The sequence below is a fragment of the Pseudorca crassidens genome, chromosome 2, assembly GCF_039906515.1.
Source record: "Pseudorca crassidens isolate mPseCra1 chromosome 2, mPseCra1.hap1, whole genome shotgun sequence".
NCBI classification, from domain to species: Eukaryota; Metazoa; Chordata; class Mammalia; order Artiodactyla; family Delphinidae; genus Pseudorca; species Pseudorca crassidens.
In genome coordinates, this window is record NC_090297.1 from 159463502 (window position 1) to 159487580 (window position 24079).

Sequence of the window (24079 nt, forward strand, 5' to 3'; positions counted from 1 at the left end):
CTCCCGTAGCGGAGCACAGGCTCCAGACGTGCAGGCTCAGCAGCCATGGCTCACGGGCCCAGCCGCTCCGTGGCACGTGGGATCTTCCCGGACCGGGGCACGAACCCGTGTCCCGTGCATTGGCAAGTGGACTCTCAACCACTGCGCCACCAGGGAAGCCCTATTTTGGAATTTTAACTCAGTAATTGAAATGCCTTGTCCTAAACACCTTTTTTTGGGAATTAAGTAAAATGTTTACTTTTAATCCGGTGAACACTGGTTCTAGTTTATAGGGGAAACAGTCATACTTTATACTTAGATCATTTAATACTGCCTTTTAAGGAAGTCAGACCCAGGCTCTAAGTGGTTATATTAAGTGTTTTAAGTTCCAGACTAGGGAGATAGCATTTATCATTGCTGTTGCTTTCAAACAGGAAGCGTAACATTTTATTAAATGAATAAAGCAAATCACTGACTAAAATGAAGTTTAATGAAAGTTCTCTATCAGAAGAAGAACTTAACATTTTAATATATGACTATAATATAGTACAGTCAGTTCACTTCTATAAGCAATGCTTTAAAATAATAAATAGAAATATTTAGGCCAATTTTTTCATTGAAGCAAGATTGAGCTCAAAAGTTAACTATAGTTGGGGCTTCCCTGGTGGCGCAGTGGTTGAGAGTCCGCCTGCCGATGCAGGGGGCATGGGTTCGTGCCCCGGTACAGGAAGATCCCACATGCCGCGGAGCAGCTGGGCCCGTGAGCCATGGCTGCCGAGCCTGCGCGTCCAGAGCCTGTGCTCCGCAAAAAAAAAAAAAAGTTAACTATAGTTTATGTATTTATTGCCTTCCCACATATTTCAAGATGATAACTTTTCTGTGAATGGTTTCCTCTTACCTTTTTATATTAATAATTTGGAATGCTTTGATAAGCCTTCTAAACTTCAGTGACACTGGCTGGTATCAAAGGAGGTAAAGCATGTATTAGTGGTCCTTCCTTGGCCCTCCTGTCTTTACTTACTTGCCACCTCCATGGACTTAGGAAGTACAAGACTGTAAGGTCCTAGCACCAAAGTGAGATTGGTTCTCCAGCCCTCTGCTCATGTCCTTCATGAATATATAAGAATCCTATAAAACCACTGCCTTATTTACAGAGACCTTTTACTCAGATCTGTACTTTTCAAGAATATAAATCATTGCTTATAGGAGTCTTAAAGTCAAATTAACTTTGCCATTGTTTGCTGTTCAGTTTAGTGAGTCACTGCTCTTGGTGATTTGACATCAACTCCCAAAGATTCTTGAAAATTCTGAGAATTAACAGGTAGCCAGAACCAATCTGATTATTTACACGTGCATACGACCCTTTACCAATTTGTAGAACAGAGTATTAGGGAAGGATCATATTATCAATATATGTGTTTGCTACTACTAATGCTTAATGTTTACTATAGGTCAAGCACTGTTCTAAGTACTTTATACATACTACTTTATTAATCCTCATAATAGTCCTCTGTGGAAGATACTATTTATTATCTCCATTTTATAAATAAGGACAGAGAGGATAAATATCTTTACCCAGGTCACACAACTAGTAAATAATGAAGTCAGAATTTGAACCAAGGTGTTCTGGCTCCAGGATCTGAATTGGAATCAAACACTTTTTGAGACATATTGGGTATCTTTAAAAGTTATCAAATATTAGTGTGGGATGGGGATAGATTGGGACTTTGGGATTGACATGTACACACTACTATATTTAAAATAGATAACCAACAAGGACCTGCTGTATAGCACAGGGAACTCGGCTCAATATTCTATAATAACCTAATGGGAAAAGAATTTGAAAAAGAATGGATACTTGTATGGGTATAACTGAATCACTTTGCTGTACACCTGTAACTAACAACACATCATTGTTAATCAACTATACTCCAATATAAAATTTTTTTAAATTTTTAAATAAAATTAAAAAAAACTTTTTTAAAGTTACCAAATATCTGTGAAGAAAACAAGGCAAAGAACCCCCATCTCCTGACACTCAGCCCAGTGTCTTTCCACTATAGTTCAAATGCTTCAGCGTTGTTCATTGTAATGCTTGGATCAACCTTTTTCTATCCAAGCAATAAACTCTGAAGTAAATTCAAAGATAATAGAAGCAATACTCTTGTGATCCAGACTGGAACACAAGAACGTTGTGGGCTTTCCTGTTTGATCCTAAGGGAAAGATAGCCTTAGATTAAGCTAACCAAATGGTTTAGTAAGTGGTTGACATGGACATGTTGTGGTAACTCTGCTGTTGTTTGGTGGTTTGAGAGATACTCTTTTGTGGTAGCAGCTGGCTGGTTTACTGTTTTCCTTTGGTATGTTGGGAAAAGTTTGAGAAGACTCAAACTGTAAACTTTCAAATGAAAACATCTGATTTTTCATATAATCCTTGAGAGATTGTATAGTTGTCAGCATTGGGTAAACTTGAATGTATAGTTTCCTTTAGTGGATCTGCCCCTAGTGTTCCATTTCACTCCTGCCTCACACAGCATGGCCCTGTGTGGTAAGCTTTCTCTGCAGGGCTGGCCCCAGTGTCATCATATATACCTCTTCATCCCAGCTTCTGCAGTTGTCTCAGAGCAATAGTTCAACTAGTCTCCTGAATACTTGTTATATTCTTAGACTTGGAAAAACTCTAGCAATAAAAGTGGTCTTTTCCCAATTCAAATAAAAAGCTAAGCTTTAAATAAAATTGTCCTGTATTATCCATTTTTCCCAAGTATATAATTTCAAACTTTTGGCATCTGCTGCTATTTAGACAACAAAATCAATGAAGACGTACCCAACAAAAATTAACAGAAATCTTGCTAACATCCAGTCATATCTAATTCAGCAGCTTGGTTTGTTTGTTTTTCATGGATACATTTTCTTGGCTGTGATTTCATGTTGCATATTTATATCTTCTGTTAGAAAATATCAATGTTTTGTGGTTCTACAAAAGCATGAATTTCCACATAGCAAGTTTGAGAAGCTCTTTTGAGCTTTGTAGGGAGATTTTTATTCCAGAGATGCCATGTGAAATGTTTTGACAGTGGTAAATAATTTTTTAAAGTAATGACAAAGGATGGAAAACAAGTTAGAGGAGCATTGAGAAACACTACTATTAATTTCAAAAATCTTAAACTATGAGAGGATAGTAATTACATGAATAACTACCAACAGCAAATCATTGTAGGAGAGTTTCACAACTGAAATCATTTAGTAAAAGACTCAGTCCTCATACACAGCCGGCGTTCCGTATCCGCAGATGCAGGGGTCTGACTGTACCACACCGTTTCAAATAAGGGACTTGAGAATCTGGGGGGGTTCTGGAACCAATCCCCCGTGGGTGCAATAGGACTGCTGTACGTTCTCTGTTTGTTTACAGTTATATAATTAAATCTCCACTTAAAGTAGGCATCATCCATATTGTCTGCATAGCCTTGGCAGGACTTTGAGGCAGAAGGACTAGATAAGGCTTGCTGACCTTGAATTAAACACATGTCTTCCACAGGCAGCCTGCCCAGTTTTTAAAGAGTGAGCCTTCCAGGCGTGTTCTCTGATAATAGAGCTAGGAAACCCTAACAGAAACAAGAACATTTTAGAGAGCATCTCTGTGGAAGGCTTACCCACTTTTCTTTGGAGTCCATTCAGAAAAAAAATCACACCAAAGAAAAACATCACATTTACTTCATAATATTTATTCAGTAATGTGCTGCTGTTTATATATGAGCGGTGGTTGACCAGAATATGTATATTTAGAGGATTTTTTTTCCTGGTTTTTTTTTTTCTTCAGTCTTGCTGCGTGGCTTGCGGGATCTCAGTTCCCTGACCAGCGATTGAACCCAGGCCCTCGGCAGTGAAAGCGCAGAGTCCTAACGACTGGACCGCCAGGGAATTCCCTTTTTTTTTTTTTTTTCTGTTCTTGATATGTTATTTGTATATAGTCTGTTTTCTGCATGTTTTTGAAGGCAGCTATCTGGAATTAGGAATGCGGTCTGTAATTTGAGAAATAATCTAAAGTTTTTGATTGGGGATAAGTATCTGCAGGAAATTTTGTCCTTGGAGGATTCATGATATTTATAGAATAGTTTTTGTTTAGGTTTGCCAACTGTGAAAGTATATACTCTTCTACCATTTGGTACAAGTTAGTAGATCCTTTACTTCTATTCCTAGCATTTTTTAAACAGTTTTATTGAGATATAGTTCACATACCATACAGTTTACCCTTTGTGTATAATTCAGTGGATTTTGGTATATTCAGAGTTTTACAACCATCATTGCATTCAATATTAGACATTTTTCATCGCCTCAGAAAGGAACCGTATACCCATTGGCAGTCACTCCCCATTTCCCTGCAAACCTCCCAGTCATACGTAGCCACTAATCTATTTTCTATCTGTATAAATTTACCTATTCTAGGCATTTCATATAAATGGAATTATACACTCTGTGGTCTTTTGTGATTGACTTATTTCACCTAGCATAATGTTATCAAGGTTCATTCATTTGCTTCATGCATCAGTACTTCTTTCCTTTTTGTTGAGAAATAATACTACATTTTATAGATATACCACACTGTATTTATTCATTCATCAGTTAAGGGTCATTTGGGTTGTTTCCACTTTTTGGCTATAGTGAGTAATACTACTGTGAACATAGATGAAAAATTTTCGTGTGACTATATATTTTCATTTCTCTTGAGTATAAACCCAGGAGTGAAATTGTGGGTCATATAGTAACTTTAGGCTTAATATTTTTTTGAGAAACTGCCAAATTTTTCCAAAACTGCTGTACTGTTTTACATATATACTATGGAATATTACTCAGCCATTAAAAAGGATGAAATAATGCCATTTGCAGCAACACAGTGGACCTGGAGATTATCACACTAAGTGAAGTAAGACAGAGAAAGACAAATATCATATGATATAGCTTATATGGAATCTAAAAAAAAAATGATGCAAATGAAATTATTTACAAAATAGACTTACAGACTTAGAGAACAAACTTATGGTTACCAGGGGCGAAGGGTGGGAAGAGAAGATAGATTGGGAGTTTGGGATTGACATGTACACACTGTTGTGTTTAAAATAGATAACCAACAAGGACCTACTGTATAGCACAGGGAACACTGCTCAATATTCTGTAATAACCTAAATGGGAAAAGAATTTGAAAAAGAATAGATGCATGTATATGTATAACTGAATCACTTTGCTGTACACTTGAAACTAACACAATATTGTTAAGCAACTATACTCCAATATAAAATTAAAAATTTTTTTAACTAAAAATAATAATAAATAAAATAAAACTGCTGTACCATTTTAAAATCCCATCATCAGTGTATGAGGATTCCAGTTCCTCTGCATCCTTGTCAACACTTGTTATATCTGTCTTTTTGAATATAGTCATCTGAGTGGGTGTGAAATGCATCTAATGGTAGTTTTTATTTGTCTGTCTTCTTTAGAGAAACACCTATTTAGATCCTTTGCCCATTTTTTAATTGGGTTATTTGTGGTGTTCTTGATTTCTAAGAGTTCTTTATATATTCCGGATATACATCCCTTATCAAATTTCTCCCAGTCTGTGGGTTGCTTTTTCATTTTACTTATGGTGTCTTTTGAATCACGAAAGGTTTTAATTTTTATGAAGTCCAATTTATTTTTTTATTTTGTTGCTTGTATATTTGGTGTCACAACTGAGAGACTGTTGCCTAATTTAAGATCATGAAGATATACTTTTGTTATCTTCTTAGAGTTTTATAGTTTTAGCTTTTACATTTAGGTCTTTGATTCATTTTGAGTTAATCTTTGTATATGGTGTGAGGTAGGAGTCCCACTTCATTTATTTGCATGTGAATGTCCGGTTGTCACAGTCCAGTTTCTTGAAAATACTGTTCATTTCCCCCATTGAATTGTCTTGGCACCCTTGTTGAGAATCAGTTGACCATAAATATAAGGGTTTCTTTCTGAACTGGATTCTATTCCATTGGTCTGTATTTCTGTCTTTGTGCCAGTTACACAGTGTGTTAATTACTGTAGCCCTGTACTAAGTTTTGAAACCAGGAAGTGTGAGTATTCCAACTTTTTCAAGATTGTCTTGGCTATCATGGGTCCCTTGAATTTCCAGCATTAGCTTGTCAATTTCTGCAGAAAAGGCAGCTGGGACTTGGATAAGGATAGCAATGAATCAGGTCAATTCAGAGAGTACTGCAATCCTAACAATATTGTCTTCTAATCTGTGAGCATGGAATGTCTTTCCATTTATTTAGGTCTTTAAATTCTTTCAGTAATGTTTATAGTTTTCACTTACAAAGTTATGTAGTTCTTTGTTAAATTTATCCCTAAATATTTTTTACTGCAACTTTAAAGGGAATTGTTTTCCTAATTTCATTTTTGTATTGTTTACTGCTAGTATATAGGATTACAGTTGATGTTTGTATATTAATCTTGTACCCAGCAACCTTCCTGAACTTGTTTATTATTATTGGTTTTAGTATTTTTTTAGTAGATTACTTATAATTTCCTATATACAAGATCATGTCATTTGCAAATAGAAATAATTTTACTTCTTTTCCAATCTGAATGTCTTTTATTTCTTTTTCTTCTCTATTTACCTTGGCTAGAATCTCCAGTACAGTGTTTCATAGAAGTGGCAAGAGCAGATATCCTTGTTTTGTTCCTGATCTTAAAGGGAAAGCATTAAGTCTTTCACCATTAAGTATGATGTGAGCTGTGAGTTTTTCATAGATAACCTTTATCAAGTTGGAGAAGTTTCCTTATATTCCTAGTTTGTTGAGTGTTTTGGTCATGAAAAGTGTTGTATTTTGTGGATTTTGTCCTTTACTCTAGTGCTATGGTATATTACATTAATTGATTTGGGGGGATGTTAAATCCGTTTTGCATTCCTGGAATAAATACCACTTGGTCGTGGTGTATAATCCTTTTTATATGTTGCTGAATTCAATTTGCTTGTATTTTGTTGAGGATTTTTGAGTGGGTATTCATACGAGATTGATCTGTAGTTTCCTTATGATGTCTTTGTCTGGTTTTGGTGTCAAATTAATACTGGCCTCATAGAATGATTTGGGAAGAGTCCCCTTTTCTTTTGAGCAGTTTATGAAGAATTAGTATTCTTGTTTAAATATTTGGTAGAATTCACCAAAATCATCTGGTTGTAGGCTTTTCTTTGAGGGTAGTTTTAAAATTACTAATTCATTCTCTTTTTTTTATTCCCATTCATTATAGATCTATTCAGATTTTCTCTCTCTTCTTGATTCAGTTTTGGTACTTCGTGTCTTTCCAGGAATTTATCCATTTCATCTCAGTTATCTAATCTGTTAGTATACAGTTGCTTATAGTATTCTTTATAATCATTTTGTTTCTGTAAGGTCAGTAGCGATATCTAGTAATAGATTTCTAACTAGTAAATGGTTGCTTTAATCTAGAAAATGAATTAACTCTTAACATTTGGGGCCCTTTCTAAGGATAGAAGGTACAAAGAACATGAAAAGCAAAGAACTATTGAGTCCCTCATTGTTATTGCTAACAGTGAATAAGCAACATCAGCGTTAATTCCTGCCTGGCACAGAATATTGATTGAGACAGCCTTTAGGAAACAAGTAATGTTAAGAGCGGGTAGCTTCTGCTTTTTAATACTGTTCAAAGGAATATCTCTGGGTTAAGAAATCCTTTTCCTAGCCACTTGCCGGCTGCCTAACCCTTGAGCAGAAACACTTTACCTGATTGTCCAACTGTCCATCTGAGAGTAGAGGTAACATTACCACTTGCAAAGCCTGTCAGGTATTCATTTTTCATTGCAGTGTCTCAGCAATTCTTTAGAAACCTTACATAGGTCAAATCTCATTATAGTAAAATCCAAAGGACTGACCAGATTTTTAGATGGTACATTTCTCTCTCATATTTAAGTTTCTCTCATTTTATAGATTTTCCAGTTTATGAAATGTGTCAAAACATAACCTTTTATATGTATAATGTAAAATCTTGAATACAGGGAAATTTCAGACTAAAGTATGTATATACATATACACACACACAACACACACACACACACACACACACACACACAGGCAACATACAGAAGTTCTAACGTGGAAGAGATTATTTTCAACTGTGAAACAGCAGAGAATAAAAGATTTCTGAGTCCAGGATCCCCATTCTGACAAGTACATTCCCATCCTAACCCTTTCTTAACTCTTTGGCTAAAAATAAGTGTGCAGATTTTTTTTTTAATCAGTGAAAGACTTTCTATCTCTTAATAAAACATTTAGATTCCCATTATGGAAATCTATTATAAAAGCACTTTCAGAATGCTGTTTACTGGTCAACAAAAGATAAATTGTTAAAATTAAGCGATACTATACATTAAATGGAAATAAATGTTCAATTTACTAAGAGTTTAAAACCTTTCGATTATTGCAGACAACAATTTTATATCTGTCTCTTTTTTAAAATACTCTATATTTTGAAAGAGAAGTGCTCACACTGTAAAAAGAGAACAGGTAACTTTAAGTAGGAGCTGTCTACATCCAGAACAAAAGCCTGTTGGTGTCATTGTTAAGGAAATCAGTTAGTAGATCAAATTATTGGTTGTAAACAATATAAGCAATGAGATTTCTCAATTGGAAGAGACAATTTAAGTCCTAGAAGTTGGCTGCCAAGGAAACCACTGACTGCAGTAGCCAAGATATAGAAGCAACCTAAATGTCCATCAGTGGATGAATGGATAAAGAAGATGTGGTGCGTATGTATGTGTGTGTGTGTGTGTGTACACACACACACATGTTGGAATATTACTCAGCCATTAAAAAAAGAATGAAATCTTGCAATTTGCAGCAACGTAAATATTTCTGGAGGGTATTATGCTAAATGAAATAAGTCAGAGAAAAACAAATTCCAGGGTTTCCCTGGTGGCGCAGTGGTTGGGAGTCTGCCTGCCAATGCAGGGGACACGGGTTCATGCCCCGGTCCGGGAGGATCCCACATGCCGCGGAGCAGCTGGGCCCGTGAGCCATGGCCGCTGAGCCTGCGCGTCCGGAGCCTGTGCTCCGCAACGGGAGAGGCTGCAGCAGTGTGGGGCCCGCATACCGCAAAAAAAAAAAAAAATCCATATGATTTCACTTATATGTAGAATCTGAAAAAAAATCAAAAACAAATGAACAAACAAGACAGAACAGAAACAAACTCATAGATAGTAGTTGCCATAGGAGGGTGGGGTGGGAAGATAGATGAAATAGGTGAAGGGGGATTAAGAGATACAGACTTTCAGCTATAAAATAATGAAGTCATGGGGATGTGATGTCCACATAGGGAATATAATCAATAATATTGTAATGACTTGATATGGTGATGGATGGTAGCTGGTCTTATTGTGGTGACCATTTGATAACATATAAAAATATTGAATCACTGTGTTGTATACCTGAAGCTAATATAACATTCTATGTTAATTATAACTCAGTTTTTTAAAAAAGACTAGCAGAATTTTTATGCAGACTAGTATGATCAGCTTGTGGTATTTTCTACTCTCTTTCTGTAAAAGGCAGGGGAGAAAGGAGGAGGATAGCAGGAAACTTGGAAAGGTATCTTTTCTGTCGGAAGGAGACAGGAGTAGATTGTTCTCTTTGGTTCCCACTAACTTTTTATTTTGAAAATGTTTAAATCTTCAAAAAAAAGTGAAAGAAGAGTACGTTTTGTACACTCTTCACCTAGATTCACCAGTTTTTAACCATATTTGTTTTCTTTTACCGTCTTCTACACACACGCGCACAGAAAATGTCACAACCATTATAATATTTCATTTCTAAATACTTCAACATGTATTTCCCAATAAGACATTGTCTACTTAACCACAGTACTATTTACCAAACCCAAGAAGTTTTCAGTTGATACAATAATTTATCTAATGAACAATCCATATTAATATTTCCCCCAATTATCCCAATAATGTCTTTGGCTTTTTGTTCTTTTTTAATCTAGGATCCAGTCAGAGCTCCTTCGTTGTATATATTGATAGTTATCGTGTCCTTTTAATCTTCCTTAAAGAATAGCCGCCCTTCTTTTGACTTTAATGTCATTATTTTTTAAAAGACCAGGCTGCTTTTCTTACAGAATGTCCCGCAGTCCAGACTTATCTGATTTTTCCTTATGATTATATTCTGTTTAATATATTTGAAAAGAAAACTAACAAAGGAAACGCTTTCTATTTCATCACATCAGGAGGCACATAACATCAGTTTGTCCAACTGTTGATGACACTCAGTTTAATCACTTGGATAAGATGATACTCACCATAATTTTCCATTGCTAAGGTATCTTTTCTCCTTATAATTTAGGAAAATGTGAGGTTGATACTTTAAGACCATGGGAACATTGTTCTTCAACAACCTTCTCCCAATGGTTTTAGCATCCATGATCCTTGCCTGCATCAGCTGGAGGTGCAAAATTATTTAATTCTGCCTTTACTTCATATTTATTAGGTGACTTTCCTCTGTAAAAAGAGCTTTCTCTCCCTTCACTTTTTGTTTTTCTATTCTGTTTTGTATGAGGGTTTTGGGGGTTTTTTTTGATACTACTGTGGACTCAGATTATTTGTTATTCAATATGCTATAGTCCATTATTGTCGTTATTCTTTTTGATATTCAGATTTTCCCAAAGTTGACCAATGAAAGCACCATCAAACCAGCCTCTGTATCATTTTGCCATGTCTCCATTTTTCTTTTCCTTTTGTTCGCCTAACATATCCTAGAAATTACTCCCTGTCAGTTTCTCGAGAGTATCCCCCTTCTTTTTATGGCTTTGTATATTCCAGATATTGTTTATCATAGTTTATTCAGCCAGTACCTTATATGTGCACATTTAAGTTGTTACCAGTATTTTGCTACTACAGATAATGCTGCTGCTTGTGTTTTATATATATGCAGCCTATTCTTTTAAGATAGTATAAATATTCAAATAAATTGAAGCCTGTTAAGCTAAGAGAATATAGTATTTTACTTTAACATTTTTCTAATTATAAAAGTTGGTAATACACATAATTCATAAAATTCAGAAAAACAGTCCTGAAATGTATGGAGTTAAAAGTGAAAGTATTCCTCTACACACCTGTATTCCCACCCCTGCGCTATATCTACTCCCCTCCCCCAAACTGTTAACAGTTTGATCTGTAATGCTTCAAACTTTCTTTTGTTGTAATTGGTGGTGGTTTTATTTTTCCATATTTAGCATGTAAACATACACTCGGGGCCAATTTATTTAACTTACAAAAATGTGATCTTGCTACAGATGATGTAGTATGACCTGGTGTTTTTACTTTATGTGTCTTAGATATCTTTTTATGCCCTTACGTATTGAGTTAACTCATTTATTTCAGTAGCTGTATGATAGTTCGTAATATGGATTTACCATCGTTTATGTAGCCATTTTCCTATTGATATTTAGGTTGTTTCCAGTTTTTCAGTGCTATAGACAACTGCAGTTAACACCCTGGAACATGTCTGCCTATGTTCAAGCATTTCTGTAGGCTAGATTCCAGGAGGTAGAATGGTTAATTAATTGTCATTGATTCACATTTCTGCAGTATCTTCCTGACATCCTTACCAACACTAAGTATTAGCAATATTTTGTATATTTGCCAATACAATGAATAAAAGAAAAAAAAAAAGTAGGGAATTCCCTGGTGGTCCAGTGGTTAAGACTGTGCACTCTCACTGCCTAGGGCCTGGGTTCAATCCCTGGTCAGGGAACTAAGATCCCGCAAGCTGAGCGGCCAAAAAAAAAATGAATGGTAACTTATTGTTTTAATTAGCATTTTTCTGTTACTAAGGAGATCTGTTTACTAGTCCATGTTTGTTAGCCACTGATTTCTTCTATGATTGCTCACTTTTGTCTGTGGGAGTTATTTTTTTTAGTGGAGTTTTTGTATATAGTATCCCTTGCTGTCTGAACTTTTGCTGCCCAAATTCTGGAATTAAATAGATTTGGGTAAATGCTTTGAGAAATCCCTTACTATATGTACCCTCGCTACTCTCCATCCAAAATCAAATTGTTTCAGATAAAAAGGTGTCACTCACCTTCCTAACTTGCCATCTAAATTCAGACTGTCCAAAATCAGGAATCAAATAGGATGAGATAGAGAGGAAGATTTGTATTCTCATACTGATCTTAGTGTTAACAACTTTTTTCTCCCTGTGTATTGTTTATCTTTTGTTCTTGTTTGTGTAGTTTTACACAATAAAAAGTTGTAAATGTTTATGTTAAATATCTGTTGTTTTCCTCTATACTAGGTTTTGCTTTGCTTAGGTTGGCTTTTCCCATCTAAGATTTTTTTTTCTTTATTTTTAAAACTTATTACAGAATACTGAGCAGAGTTCTCTGTGCTATACAGTAGGTCCTTGTTGGTTATCTCTTTTAAATATAGCAGTGTGTACATGTCAATCCCAAACTCCTAGTCTGTCCTTCCCCCCTGGGAACCATAAGTTCATTCTCCTAATTCTGTGAGTCTGTTTCTGTTTTGTAGATAAGTTCATTTTAAGATTTTTTAAATCTATTTTATTTTCTTCTATACGATTATTTTTAGAAACACTGAAAGTTTTAGATGTGTGAAATGTATTTTTATGCATAGTCAATTTTATCAACACATTTATAATAACTTATTCTTTATCATTAATTTTAAATACTACCTTTTTCATATACCAGATACTTATGTATACAAGGATGTTCCTGCAACAGTACCATACTGGGTTTTTTTCTCTTTTTGGGTTTTTTGGGGTTTTTTGCAGTACGTGGGCCTCTCACTGTTGTGGCCTCTCCCATTGCGGAGCACAGGCTCCGGATGTGCAGGCTCAGCGGCCATGGCTCACGGGCCCAGCCGCTCCGCGGCATGTGGGATCTTCCCGGACTGGGGCACAAACACATGTCCCCTGCATCAGCAGGCAGACTCTCAACCACTGTGCCACCAGGGAAGCCCAGTACCATACTGTTTTAATGATTATTTTGATATCTAGATGAGACAGTCCCTTGTTCTTTTTTAAATGTTTCTTGTTTATTATTGTTTAATTTTTCTTCCAGTAACATTTTAGGGGGAAAAGTCTCCCTTATCGTTTATGCTTCCTCCAGCAGTGTATGAGAATGTGCATTTTCCCAGGTCTGGGAGAAACTGGCTGGGGGTCTGAAGCCAAGGTTAAGACTTGAATAAACCTAGAAAAATTAAAATCAAATCATCTACCCTCTAACCTGGGAGAAATCAAATAGGTTTGTAACACTGTTAAGTGTTACCTAAGTGTTTGTTTAGCATTAACTCCTTTACCTTCTAGGTGTAACCCTCTCCCCTCCACACTAACCCTTTTCACAGTCATCTCACAGAATTTCACATCACATTACTTGTGTACATCCACTTCCCTCTACCTGGCATTTCTTCTCATTCCCCACCACCTTCCCCCAGCAACCTCACTTTACCTTCCATATTTTTTGTGTGGGGAAATCTCATTTGTTCCTAAAAACTCAGTTCAGATATTGCCTTTTCTGGGAAGTTTTTCTTCATGCCAACAGTAAGAAGATTGTTCTAATCTTTGTGCCTCATGTTATTTATTCCTAATATTATCATTATCAAGCTTTGAGCTGAATCAGGACATATATGCCAAATGCTTTTGAAAAAGAATAAAATATCCCTGTCTTAAGGGAGCATACCAGAGAATGAAAGGGAACGCTTAAGATAGAAGAAAAATAGGTATGAACACAGATATTATATGTGATTCTTTAAAAAGTCACTAACAGGAGAGCTTTTATATCACTTCCCCAACCTAACCAGGTTTAGATTTTATGGCTTATGTGCTAAGCCTTAGAAAAGGTGCTGATACACAAACTGAGACATTCATTTGAATTCCATATGGGATGTGGCATAAGCAAAGGCACAGAGTTAGGACTGAATGCGTCGTTATCATGGGAGTTTCAGACCTGTAAGGAAAATACCAAGAAATGGGATTAGAAAGGCCTAAATATTCAGTAAAAGATTTGGAAATTAGTAGCCTCCTATAACGTGGATTTGAATTATAAATGAACAAATATTCTGAATCTTTTTTTTTCTTCTTCAGTATTGGATGAACGAATACACCTCATCCATCGGAATTGGAGTTTTTCATTCAGGAATTGAAGTATATGGCAGAGGTACGTGTACACACAGTCTAAATATACTTTCTGAAGATTTTTCTCATTTAAAGGAGTTGCAAAATCATGACTGTAGCTCTTCCTTTTTTTTTTTTTGAAGTACTTCCATACTTTAAAAAGTAGAAGAAAATCTCCCCGTATTTGTTTATACTGTATTTTGGAAAAATACCCAAAGTGGAATGTATCTGGGGAGAAAGTACTCAAAGTACACAAGTGTACATTGATTTGGTTATCTTTTATTCTAGGTACTATGTCTTAAAAAATATTTTCCTTTCAAGATTGTTACACTGTGACAGTTTTGCCTTAATATGTATTGGCATTCCTAAGAAACCTTGCACTTTGAAAAATAGTGTGATAAAAATAATCATTTTGATTGGAAAAGGGTTGGTGCTAGAATGTCAAACTTGAAATACCAATTTCCTGAGGGAATTTCAGTAATAAATTTGTTTTTGTAGACCTACAAATATATAAAGTTTAAAAATACTGCTGAGCAAATCCTGCCTTTGATTACATCTAGCTTTTTGCTTAAGAATGATGGCCTTTGTCATTAACTCAGCCCTTTTTATTCTTTATTACCCTTCATTATGATAAACATAACTGGAGCCACTAAATCAAGCAGCTCTGTTTCAGCAGCTTTTTCCTTTGTTCTAATTCTCTCTTGATACAAGATAATCTCCTGATCAAGTTGTAAGTAGAATGTTCTGCATAAGACAGATCACATTGCTGATTTCATCAAGCTTGTAATAATATACTAGTTTGAATCATAAACTCACCATATAGCAGAAATGCTTTTATTTGCTTCAGCTAGGAAGTCTTTGCTATAATGTTACTGCACTTTACTCCCAGTTACCCCTGAAGACTACATAACAACTTCAGCTAATACAAAGAAAAGGCTCATTTACTTAAATGTGTCAGTGTGGTGGTTTACTGTCCCTTTTTTATATGCTAAATTAACTGCTTCTAGGTGCAGTGTACCATATTAAATATTGGCTATAAAGATCTGCCATATAAGCTCCATTTTACCTGAAAGACTGCATCTACCAGATAATTCCAAAAAGCAGTGAGGTTTGTGCTGAAAGTTCCAGTGGTTGGAGTATTGATACGGGTGAAATGGTAGTCTGTGGGTTTGCTCCCGGTTTGGTTTGGCTTTTGCCAAAGTTGCATGTATATTCCCTTTTAGCTGAATTTGTATGGTGTGTTACAGTTGTTTTTTTTTAAGTGCCATCGAATTTTGGACCACATGACCTCGCTGCTCTGAGGTAGATTGGAGCATGAGACATTTTCTCCATTTTTCAGATGAAGAAACTAAAGCTCAGACCTGCTGAAAGTCATACTGCTAATTAACAGAACTAGGACTTGAACCCAAGTATTCTTATATACTAGTCCATTATCCATTTATCTGCCTAATCATTGCTCCCATTCATAAAATGACTTAGGAATAATTAGAAACATGGCTCAAAACAGCAAAGCCAGGGCCAAATACATTCCTAAAAGTGAATTATTGCTTCTTGAATAGAAGAATAAGTGGGTCTACAACTTTCCTTACCATAATTGAGAAAGTTGAAATACGATATTTCCACATCTAACCTTATCTACAGTGTTTTATAAAATTCGTTCATTAAATTTTTAATGTATGTTTTAGAATTAAATGCTAAATACTTTTTTATTCTACATTATTGCTTTTTTTTCCTGAAAGGTCTGAATCAAAAGTAAATGTATTGTAGAATTGCCTTTTTCTTTCCCATGCTTTGTTCTGACCTTATAAGATTGTATTTAATAAATTTTAAGTGACAAGATTAATTTAAGCATTTGTTTGGAATACTTTAAGTAAGTCTACTAAGATTTGCCACTTAAATATCGAAGTATCTAGTACCAGAATTGTAGCCAGAAATTTTATTTCCTTCCTGATGTGAAACCGTTCTCCATTTTTGTTCTGAATGAGAGTTTATATCTGATGAGGCTGGATGTACATTCACTGTAGTACAAGTAGCTCTCTCCTAGCTTAAAGATGTGCTGTGGAAAGTGTGTGTGTCTTTATGTGTGCGTGGGTGTGTATGTTAATTTTGCAGCTTATCTTTTCTTGAATGAGGGGAATTGAATTCAGTTTTTCTGGTTTGCTAATGTTTTTTCCCTCTTACTCAAAGATAAAACAAGAGTCTTCATCTCAGGAACCATGAAAACTCATTGTTATTAGACAGTTTTTCCAGTAAAGTCCAGGTTTGAAATTTGATCACTTTAATTTAGAAAGTGGCAAAACACAGAACTGACCACGTACATACTTTGGCGTGATAGGTAAATGCAGGGACTTTTTTCACCTTTGAGTGTTAGCCAGTCTCCTCTAGCCAATATAAAGTAAATATAGAAGTCAGGATTACCTTTGAGCGTCTTTTGTTATTAGAGTTTCAAGTCCTTTACGTCAACTGTTCTATACAAGCAATAGGTAAATAAGATGTTTGTAAAAGCATTACTAAATTGAAAAATATTTAGATGGTATCATTATTATCCTCATCATTTATTAAATCTGATTCAGCATACTGGTTAAGTTTTATGTGATAAATACTAAAAATCATGAGTTTTCTCTTTTCAGAATTTGCTTATGGTGGCCATCCTTACCCCTTTTCTGGAATATTTGAAATTTCCCCAGGAAATGCTTCTGAACTAGGAGAAACATTTAAATTTAAGTAAGTAGGGAGGATAATTTTTATTACACTGTCTTAGATGCCAAAGCTTGTTTTCAGGCATACAGAATTCATTCTGTAGATTAAAATCTAGGAACTTAAAATGTTTCTTTAATGTTGTTTTAGTTGCGGACACTTTAAAATCAAATCTAAATTGTTGTGTAAAGATAGTAATCAGCCAAATAAAGTGCCTGAAATAAGGAAGTCTGTTGCTCTTATTCAGGACCCACAGAAGTTACTATGTCTACTTTAAAAGTGTTTTTACCTGGTATAAGATTCTGCTTTAGAAAACATTTCCTATATAATGACTGCTTCCCGTCAGTCTCCTATTTGGGGGGAGATGGAGGAAAGTTTTATTGTGACCTACTTAACACTCTTAAAAATCTCTTCATTTTCCCAATGAAAGCGACACTGTTTACAAACTTGAAATAACTAAACTAAAATAATTTGAGTAGATTAGCCAAGAAACTGTTGTTAAGGTTCGTGTAGTATATGTATGGATAAACCTAAAATTATGGATCTGAGTGTACTGTGGAGGCTTATGTGTAGTAAACAGCACTGAAAACCTGAATGCTAATAATCAAACTTCCATTCCTTAACTGAGTTTTGTATTTAAAGTGATATTTAGAATCTTAGTTTCAAGGAACTTTAAAGAAACTTCTGGACCTATAACAGTTAACTTGCCAAGTGAAAAATAGTGAAATGAGGTTATAACATTGAAATTCAGTATAGGGTTGTATCTTTTTATCACTACTGAGTTAATTACTCTCTTAACCTATAACTAATTTGAAATATTTACACACAGAAGTGCTATAATGCCAGCCTGAATCCATTCCTTAGGTCTCCCTTTGGTCAAAACTGCTAGATAAAAGGATTTTCTAAGTATTGTCAGCTTTCTTGGATGCCTGACTTGTATCTGACTAAAATTCTACTCTCTATTGAATGATGTCTATTGCATTTCCAGGGTAGTAGTTTGGGAGTGGTGGCAGGGCTGGTTGCTTTTTTGGTTTGGTGTATTGTTTTTTTGGTTTGGTGTATTCTTTTGGAGGGTTTTGGGTTTATAATGCTTTTTTAAAAATTAGTCATTTGACAGTCATCTCACTGCAGCCGAGTGGCAGATAACTTAAAAGATTATTTCTAAGTGAGAATATGACCAGCCATTTGATGGTGAGTGTAATTAAGCAAGAATATTTGCAGCATGGATCTGGTTCTCTAATAATGTAACTGCTAATGTAATAGTAATAAAAATAACTGTGATATTATATTTTTAATATGACACTGTTTAATAAAGAAAATGACTTATTTTGCATTTGTATTATTTAGAAGTGGTATACTTAAGAGTTTATTGCTTTTAAAAAGTAGAAAATAATTGAAATTATTAAAATACCTCATTTACCTTTTAGTCTTCTCACAGTAACCCTGCTTTGTTACATCAGTCATAATATTCCTGGCAATAAGCATTTCTGGAAATGAGTCTTTAAGCATGCCTATAATACCTATAACTCACGCAGCTATATTCTTTTTTTTCTTTTCTTTTCTTTTTTTTTTTTTTGTTCTTTAAGAGAAGCTGTTGTTTTAGGGAGCACCGACTTCCTAGAAGATGATATAGAAAAAATTGTAGAAGAATTGGGAAAAGAATACAAAGGCAATGCTTACCATTTGATGCATAAAAACTGCAACCACTTTTCTTCGGCTTTATCAGAGGTAAGTTAAATTTTATTCTAAAAGTTCTTCAAATAAATAACACTAGTATATTTACTGTCCCACTATATTTAATCAATTATTTTTTTCTGATTATTTATGTTATGTAATATATGGTATTTTATTTCTTTTATGTGAATATTTCTTTTATATGAGTGACCTTTCCAAAGTTGGTAACTTTAGAGTGAGCACAGTTTTAAACTGTAATTCTGTTCATGACTTTGCAGTGAGTAGAGTGAATACAGTAACGGGTCTCTTCTTATTCTAATTTGTTTCATTACAATCTTATATTTTCACTTAAAAATTAATGCCTAGGGGGTTGGGGAAGAAAAAAACAATAAAAAATTTAAAAAATTAATGCTTAAGTGACTTCTGCTTCTTAGCCACTATGATTTCTCTTTTCCTAAATTTTAGTTGCCAACTTGAAATTTTTCTGGCTCTTATTAATAAGTAATTCATTTCTCCTATCTTGAAATTTTACTCTGCCAGTTTATCACACACACACACTTATTTGCCTTCCCAGTTCTTGAATGCCAAGCAGAAAACCAAAAGTAGATCCAAATTAAAGGTCTTTAAAAAAGGAAATGACGGGAAGAAAGCAAAAGGTTATAAAATAAGGTCTGGAGAATTAAATAGCGCTTGAAACAGCTTCCCAGCTTTCTGACCCTTAGCAGATGGTTGCAGAAGCCACATCAGGTACCACAGAAATTGTGAAATGTGTAAAAGAGAAAATGAGCTGCTGCTTCAGTGACCTCCTCTGCAGAGCTGCTTAGCTACCTGGCCCTTTTCACTGCCCTCATGGCTTCCACAGCATAGGTTTCAAACAGGACTACAGCAGACTGCTGCTGTGCTTCTCCAGTTATTTTTTGAGGACTGAAGGCATTAGCATCACATAGGAATTTGTAAGATATACATCATCTCTACCCCACCATAGATGTACTGAATCAGAATCTTCATTTTACCATGATCCCCAGATGATTCATAAAAGTTGGAGAAGCACCCACTAGTCTAGTGGGTGCATTGATACCGCAGAGGTGACCAAGTTGATTTTCAAGGAAGAGACAAGGTAGTTCTAAGCTTTCTTGACCCTAGACATTACATTTGTAGGAAGTGCATTCAAAGATCCGTAGAACGTTAAAATTAGCAAAGGTTTTAGATAGCATCTAATCTAGTCTCCTCATTTTATGGACTAAGTAACAGGCCCTGATTGGGGAAATGACTTACCAAGATTGTGGAGAACTCAGATTAGACCCAGACTGCTTAGTTCAGTGCTTGTTATATTTTATCGTTACTTCTTCTGGTTCCAACTTATCCTCTCTCCGAAATAAATTATTAGCTTTATTGAGCATCTGTAACACCACCTCAGCCCTGGTCTAACCCTAAAACCATATTGGAGTTGAGTGCCTGAAGAGCAATTCTAGATGCCCCTGGAGCCATCTTTTTAGGTCACAGTTTTCATGCTTTCACCCGTGTGAGTGCTGAATTGTTAAAGAAACTGAGACTCAGAAGTTAGGGGACTTAGCCTAGCCAGCTTGTTAGTGACAACTGAGACTAGAATTCTGGATAGTGGAGGAGGTAAGGGGCTATTTTTAGTAAACCTCATATAATCAAGGCAAAAAAATTAACGTTAGGCACTCTTAAAAAGTTATTAAATCTAATGTGCTTCTATGTCTTTGACAACATAGTTTCTACATGTGTCGTATAACCAGTTGCAGATAGAAAACCATAGCTAATTATAAATGATTGTTGATATATGTACTCTGTTATTCAAAATTGTTCCAAAAGTTCTAAGAAGCATCATAGTTATCATTGCAGATGCTTCTCTACAACAAGGATTAGCAAACCACTACAACCTGCACACCAGTACTAGCCTACCACCTCTTTTTGTATGGCCTGCAAGCTAAAGATGGTTTTTACCTTTTTTTAAATTGGTTTGCTTGTTTATTTATTTATTTTATTTTTGCTGCATTGGGTCTTTGTTGCTGCGTGCGGGCTCTCTCTAGTTGTGGCGAGCGGGGACTACTCTTCGTTGCCGTGCGCAGTCTTCTCATTGTGGTGGCTTCTCTTGTTGCGGAGCACGGGCTCTAGGTGCGTGGGCTTCAGTAGTTGTGGCTCGTGGGCTCTAGAGCACAGGCTCAGTAGTTGTGGCGCACGGGCTTAGTTGCTCCATGGCATGTGGGATCTTCCTGGACCAGGGCTCGAACCCGTGTTCCCTGCATTGGCAGGCGGATTCTCAACCACTACGCCACCAGGGAAGTCCCGATTTTTACATCTTTAAACCGTTGGGAAAAGGTCAAAAGAAGAATATATAGTTACATGTATAAATTATGTGAAATTCACATTTCAGTATCCATTAAAATCTGACTGGAACACATCCGTACTCATATTTTTAACCTATCATCTTTACTGCTTACAGGCTGCAGCAGCAGAGTTGAGTAATTGTATCAGAAACCAAATGGTCTGCGGAGCCTAAAATATTTACTGTTTGGCTCTTTACAGATAAAGTTTCCCAACCCCTACACTACAGGTCAGATGCATTCGAATCTGATTCAGATTGACTTAAACAATGAGGAAATATTTTATCTCACAAAACAAGAAGTCCAGGATAAGGTGGGCTCCATGTCAGTATGGTCAGTGTCTCAACTGTGTGTCACCAGTGGCCTAAGGTCTTTTTATCTCTCTGAGCTGCCATCCTTAGGGTGTTAGGTTGGCTCTGCCCTCAGGCTAGCTCCCTTTATGGTTTTCAGGTAGTTGCAACAATTTTCGGCACCATATCCTGATACAGCAACATCAAGAGAAAAAAGAAAGCTCTGTCTCTCCCGTTACTTCTCTCTGAGAAACTGAGACTTTCTCCAGAACCTCCCACCCTTTCCAAAGCAGGTCATGTTTCATGGCCAGAATTGGGTCGAATGCCATTTCTAAACCAGTCACTAGCAAGAAGAATGGCATTGCCGTTACTAAATGCCACTGGCCTGAATACCTTCTGTAAATTAATATTTTCAGTGGGAAATTCCAAACCTGAATAAAAGTAGAGAGACTAGTATAATGAACCTGATATACGTATCGCTTAGCTTCAAAAATTATCAACTCATGGCTAATTTTGTTTCATCCATAAATGCCCACTCTGAAATAACACTGATCCCTAGATTACTTTGAAACAAATCGCAGGTGTTATTTCATTTCAGTTGTAAATAGTTTACTTTGTAGCTCCGAAGATAAAGATTTTTTTAACATAACTACAAATATTATCAACCTAAAAAAAATTAACATGCATTCCTTAATATAATGCAAATATACAATGTTGAAATTTTCCCACTTGTCATAATTTTTTAACAGTTTGTTTGAATCAGGATAGATAAAGGCCAAATACCCTCTTGTTACCATGAGGTTCAGTCCGCATAGGAAAGGTAGGATAGATGTCTTGATTCTTTTCCGTTACTTAACAGTCTTCAAAAAAAGAATTGGTTCCTGTGCTGTGCAGAGAAAAATTAACATAGCAGAGGGCTTTACTGTTAGGAAAGCATATTGTGGAGAGAAGGCCAAGGGTGTGACTGGATAACCTTTTGCTGCTGCTGAAGAGATTAAACATGTGACTCGTGGATCCTCTCAGCCATCTCAGTGGAAATCAGGAATAGAAATGGGATTTTCCAGGAAAGATCTGTAGAGGAACCTCTTATCCAATAGAGTGAATCCCACAGGAGACTCAACATTTTTGACGATGTTATATTAGCAGAAACACTGCCGGCTTGGACTGAAAGAGGACAGAATGAAAGATGACTGTTGGATTCCGAAATTTCACAGGCAGTAAACAGCCTGGCGAAAAAGGGTAATTTCAAGGGCCCAGACGACAGAACTGAGGGCCGCAGAGGATTAGTCCCAGGCCTTGAAACCTAATGGAGGTTGCCCAGTCAGATTTTGAAATTGCTTGGGGGCTTCCCTGGTGGCACAGTGGTTAAGAATCCGCCTGCCAATGCAGGGGACACGGGTTCCATCCCTGGTCTGGGAAGATCCCACATGCCTCGGAGCACCTAAGCCCATGCGCCACGACTACTGAGCCTGCGCTCTAGAGCCCACGAGCCACAACTACTGAGCCTGCATGCTGCAACTACTGAAGCCTGCACCTAGAGCCCATGCTCCACAACAAGAGAAGCCACCGCAGTGAGAAGCCCGCACAACGCAACGAAGAGTAGCCCCCGCTCACTGCAACTAGAGAAAGCCTGTGCGCAGCAACGAAGACCCAGTGCAGCCAAAAATAAATAATAAAATAAATTTATAAAAGGAAATTGCTTGGGACTAATGATTCCTTTCTTCCTTCCGTGTTCTCCCTTTTAGAATGGGAATGTCTATAACTTACTCTGTGCCGGTCCACCATTATATTTGGGAGGCATCCTACACACACTTTGTTTTTTTAACTTAACATTGTACCATGGAGTTTATTCTGTAACAGTATATAGAGATAGTCCTCACTTCTTTTCACAGCTAAATAGTCCTTGTTTGTGCCAAATTGTATTCAGTCAGTTTGCTATTAATGACATTTGGATTATTTTTAGCCTACAAAAAAGTGCTGTAATGAATAACCCTGTGCATACCTTTTTTTCATATTTTTGCCAGTGTGTCTCTGGAATAAATTCCTAGAAAGAGGGATTACCAAGGTGAAGCTTAAATGCAAAAGTAACTTTGTTATATGAATCACATATTTTTTGACCGCTACCTACAGTAAGAAATATATTTTACATCATGATCCAGATATGTACACATAACTAAAACAAGTGTCACAATTTCCCTAGTATCTACAGTCTATTTCATTTTAAGAATTCAAGTTAAAATGCTAAAGCTACTAATGGATCTTGACTCAAAGTTTAAAAGACATTGGCTTGATCACGGATCTGCACACTTTTTCTGAAAGGGCCACATAGTAAATATTTTAGGCCTGTGGACTATTCCTGGACCCCACTCGGCCATGGTAGCCCAAGAATTGTAGGCCATAAAAAAAAAATGAGGGGGCAAGGCTGTGTTGCAATAAAATTTTACCTATAAAAACAGGTGGCTTTAGTTTACAGACCTCTGTTTTAGGTTAATCAAGCCGCCTGCAGGTGTTGGGGTGAAGTCAGCTTCCTGTGAAGCACATTGTTGATGTATGGAGGAAGGCAGGTGACTGAATGAAACCAGGGTTTAGGAAGGAGAATGAAGAGAATAGCTGCTGGATAGTCAGCAGTGGCTCATTACATTAACCTTGCTATTCCTAGTCACCGCTCTGTGGTAACCTTCAAATATACGTATATCCCCAATTATGTCTTGGGTGTAAAATATAATGTAATACTTGTTTGCCTGTGTTTTTTAGAATAGACAGATAGGAATGGTATAATATAAGGGCATTGCTAGCTTTCCCCCAGATCTAATTCATGCACATTCTTCAGGTATTTTTAAGTACTGTCTACCTCTCTTTGATTACAGGCCGGGTAATCAAAAATGATCAAAACATGCCACTCTCCCTCCATTGAGACCACCGC

At 36.2% G+C, this 24079-nt stretch overlaps 1 protein-coding gene across 2 annotated transcripts in view; it reads left to right on the plus strand.

Annotated features, from left to right (window-relative positions):
• DESI2 (desumoylating isopeptidase 2) overlaps nt 1-24079 on the plus strand; it is a 42325-nt gene that overhangs the window by 13946 nt on the left and 4300 nt on the right. Inside the window, exons 2-4 of one of the 2 annotated variants that reach the window (XM_067729521.1) lie at nt 14118-14190; nt 16778-16871; nt 18431-18572. In XM_067729521.1, coding sequence (XP_067585622.1) covers nt 14118-14190; nt 16778-16871; nt 18431-18572 — 309 coding nt within the window. The remainder of the gene's footprint in view (nt 1-14117; nt 14191-16777; nt 16872-18430; nt 18573-24079) is intronic. The other variant, XM_067729522.1, reaches the window with a different exon arrangement.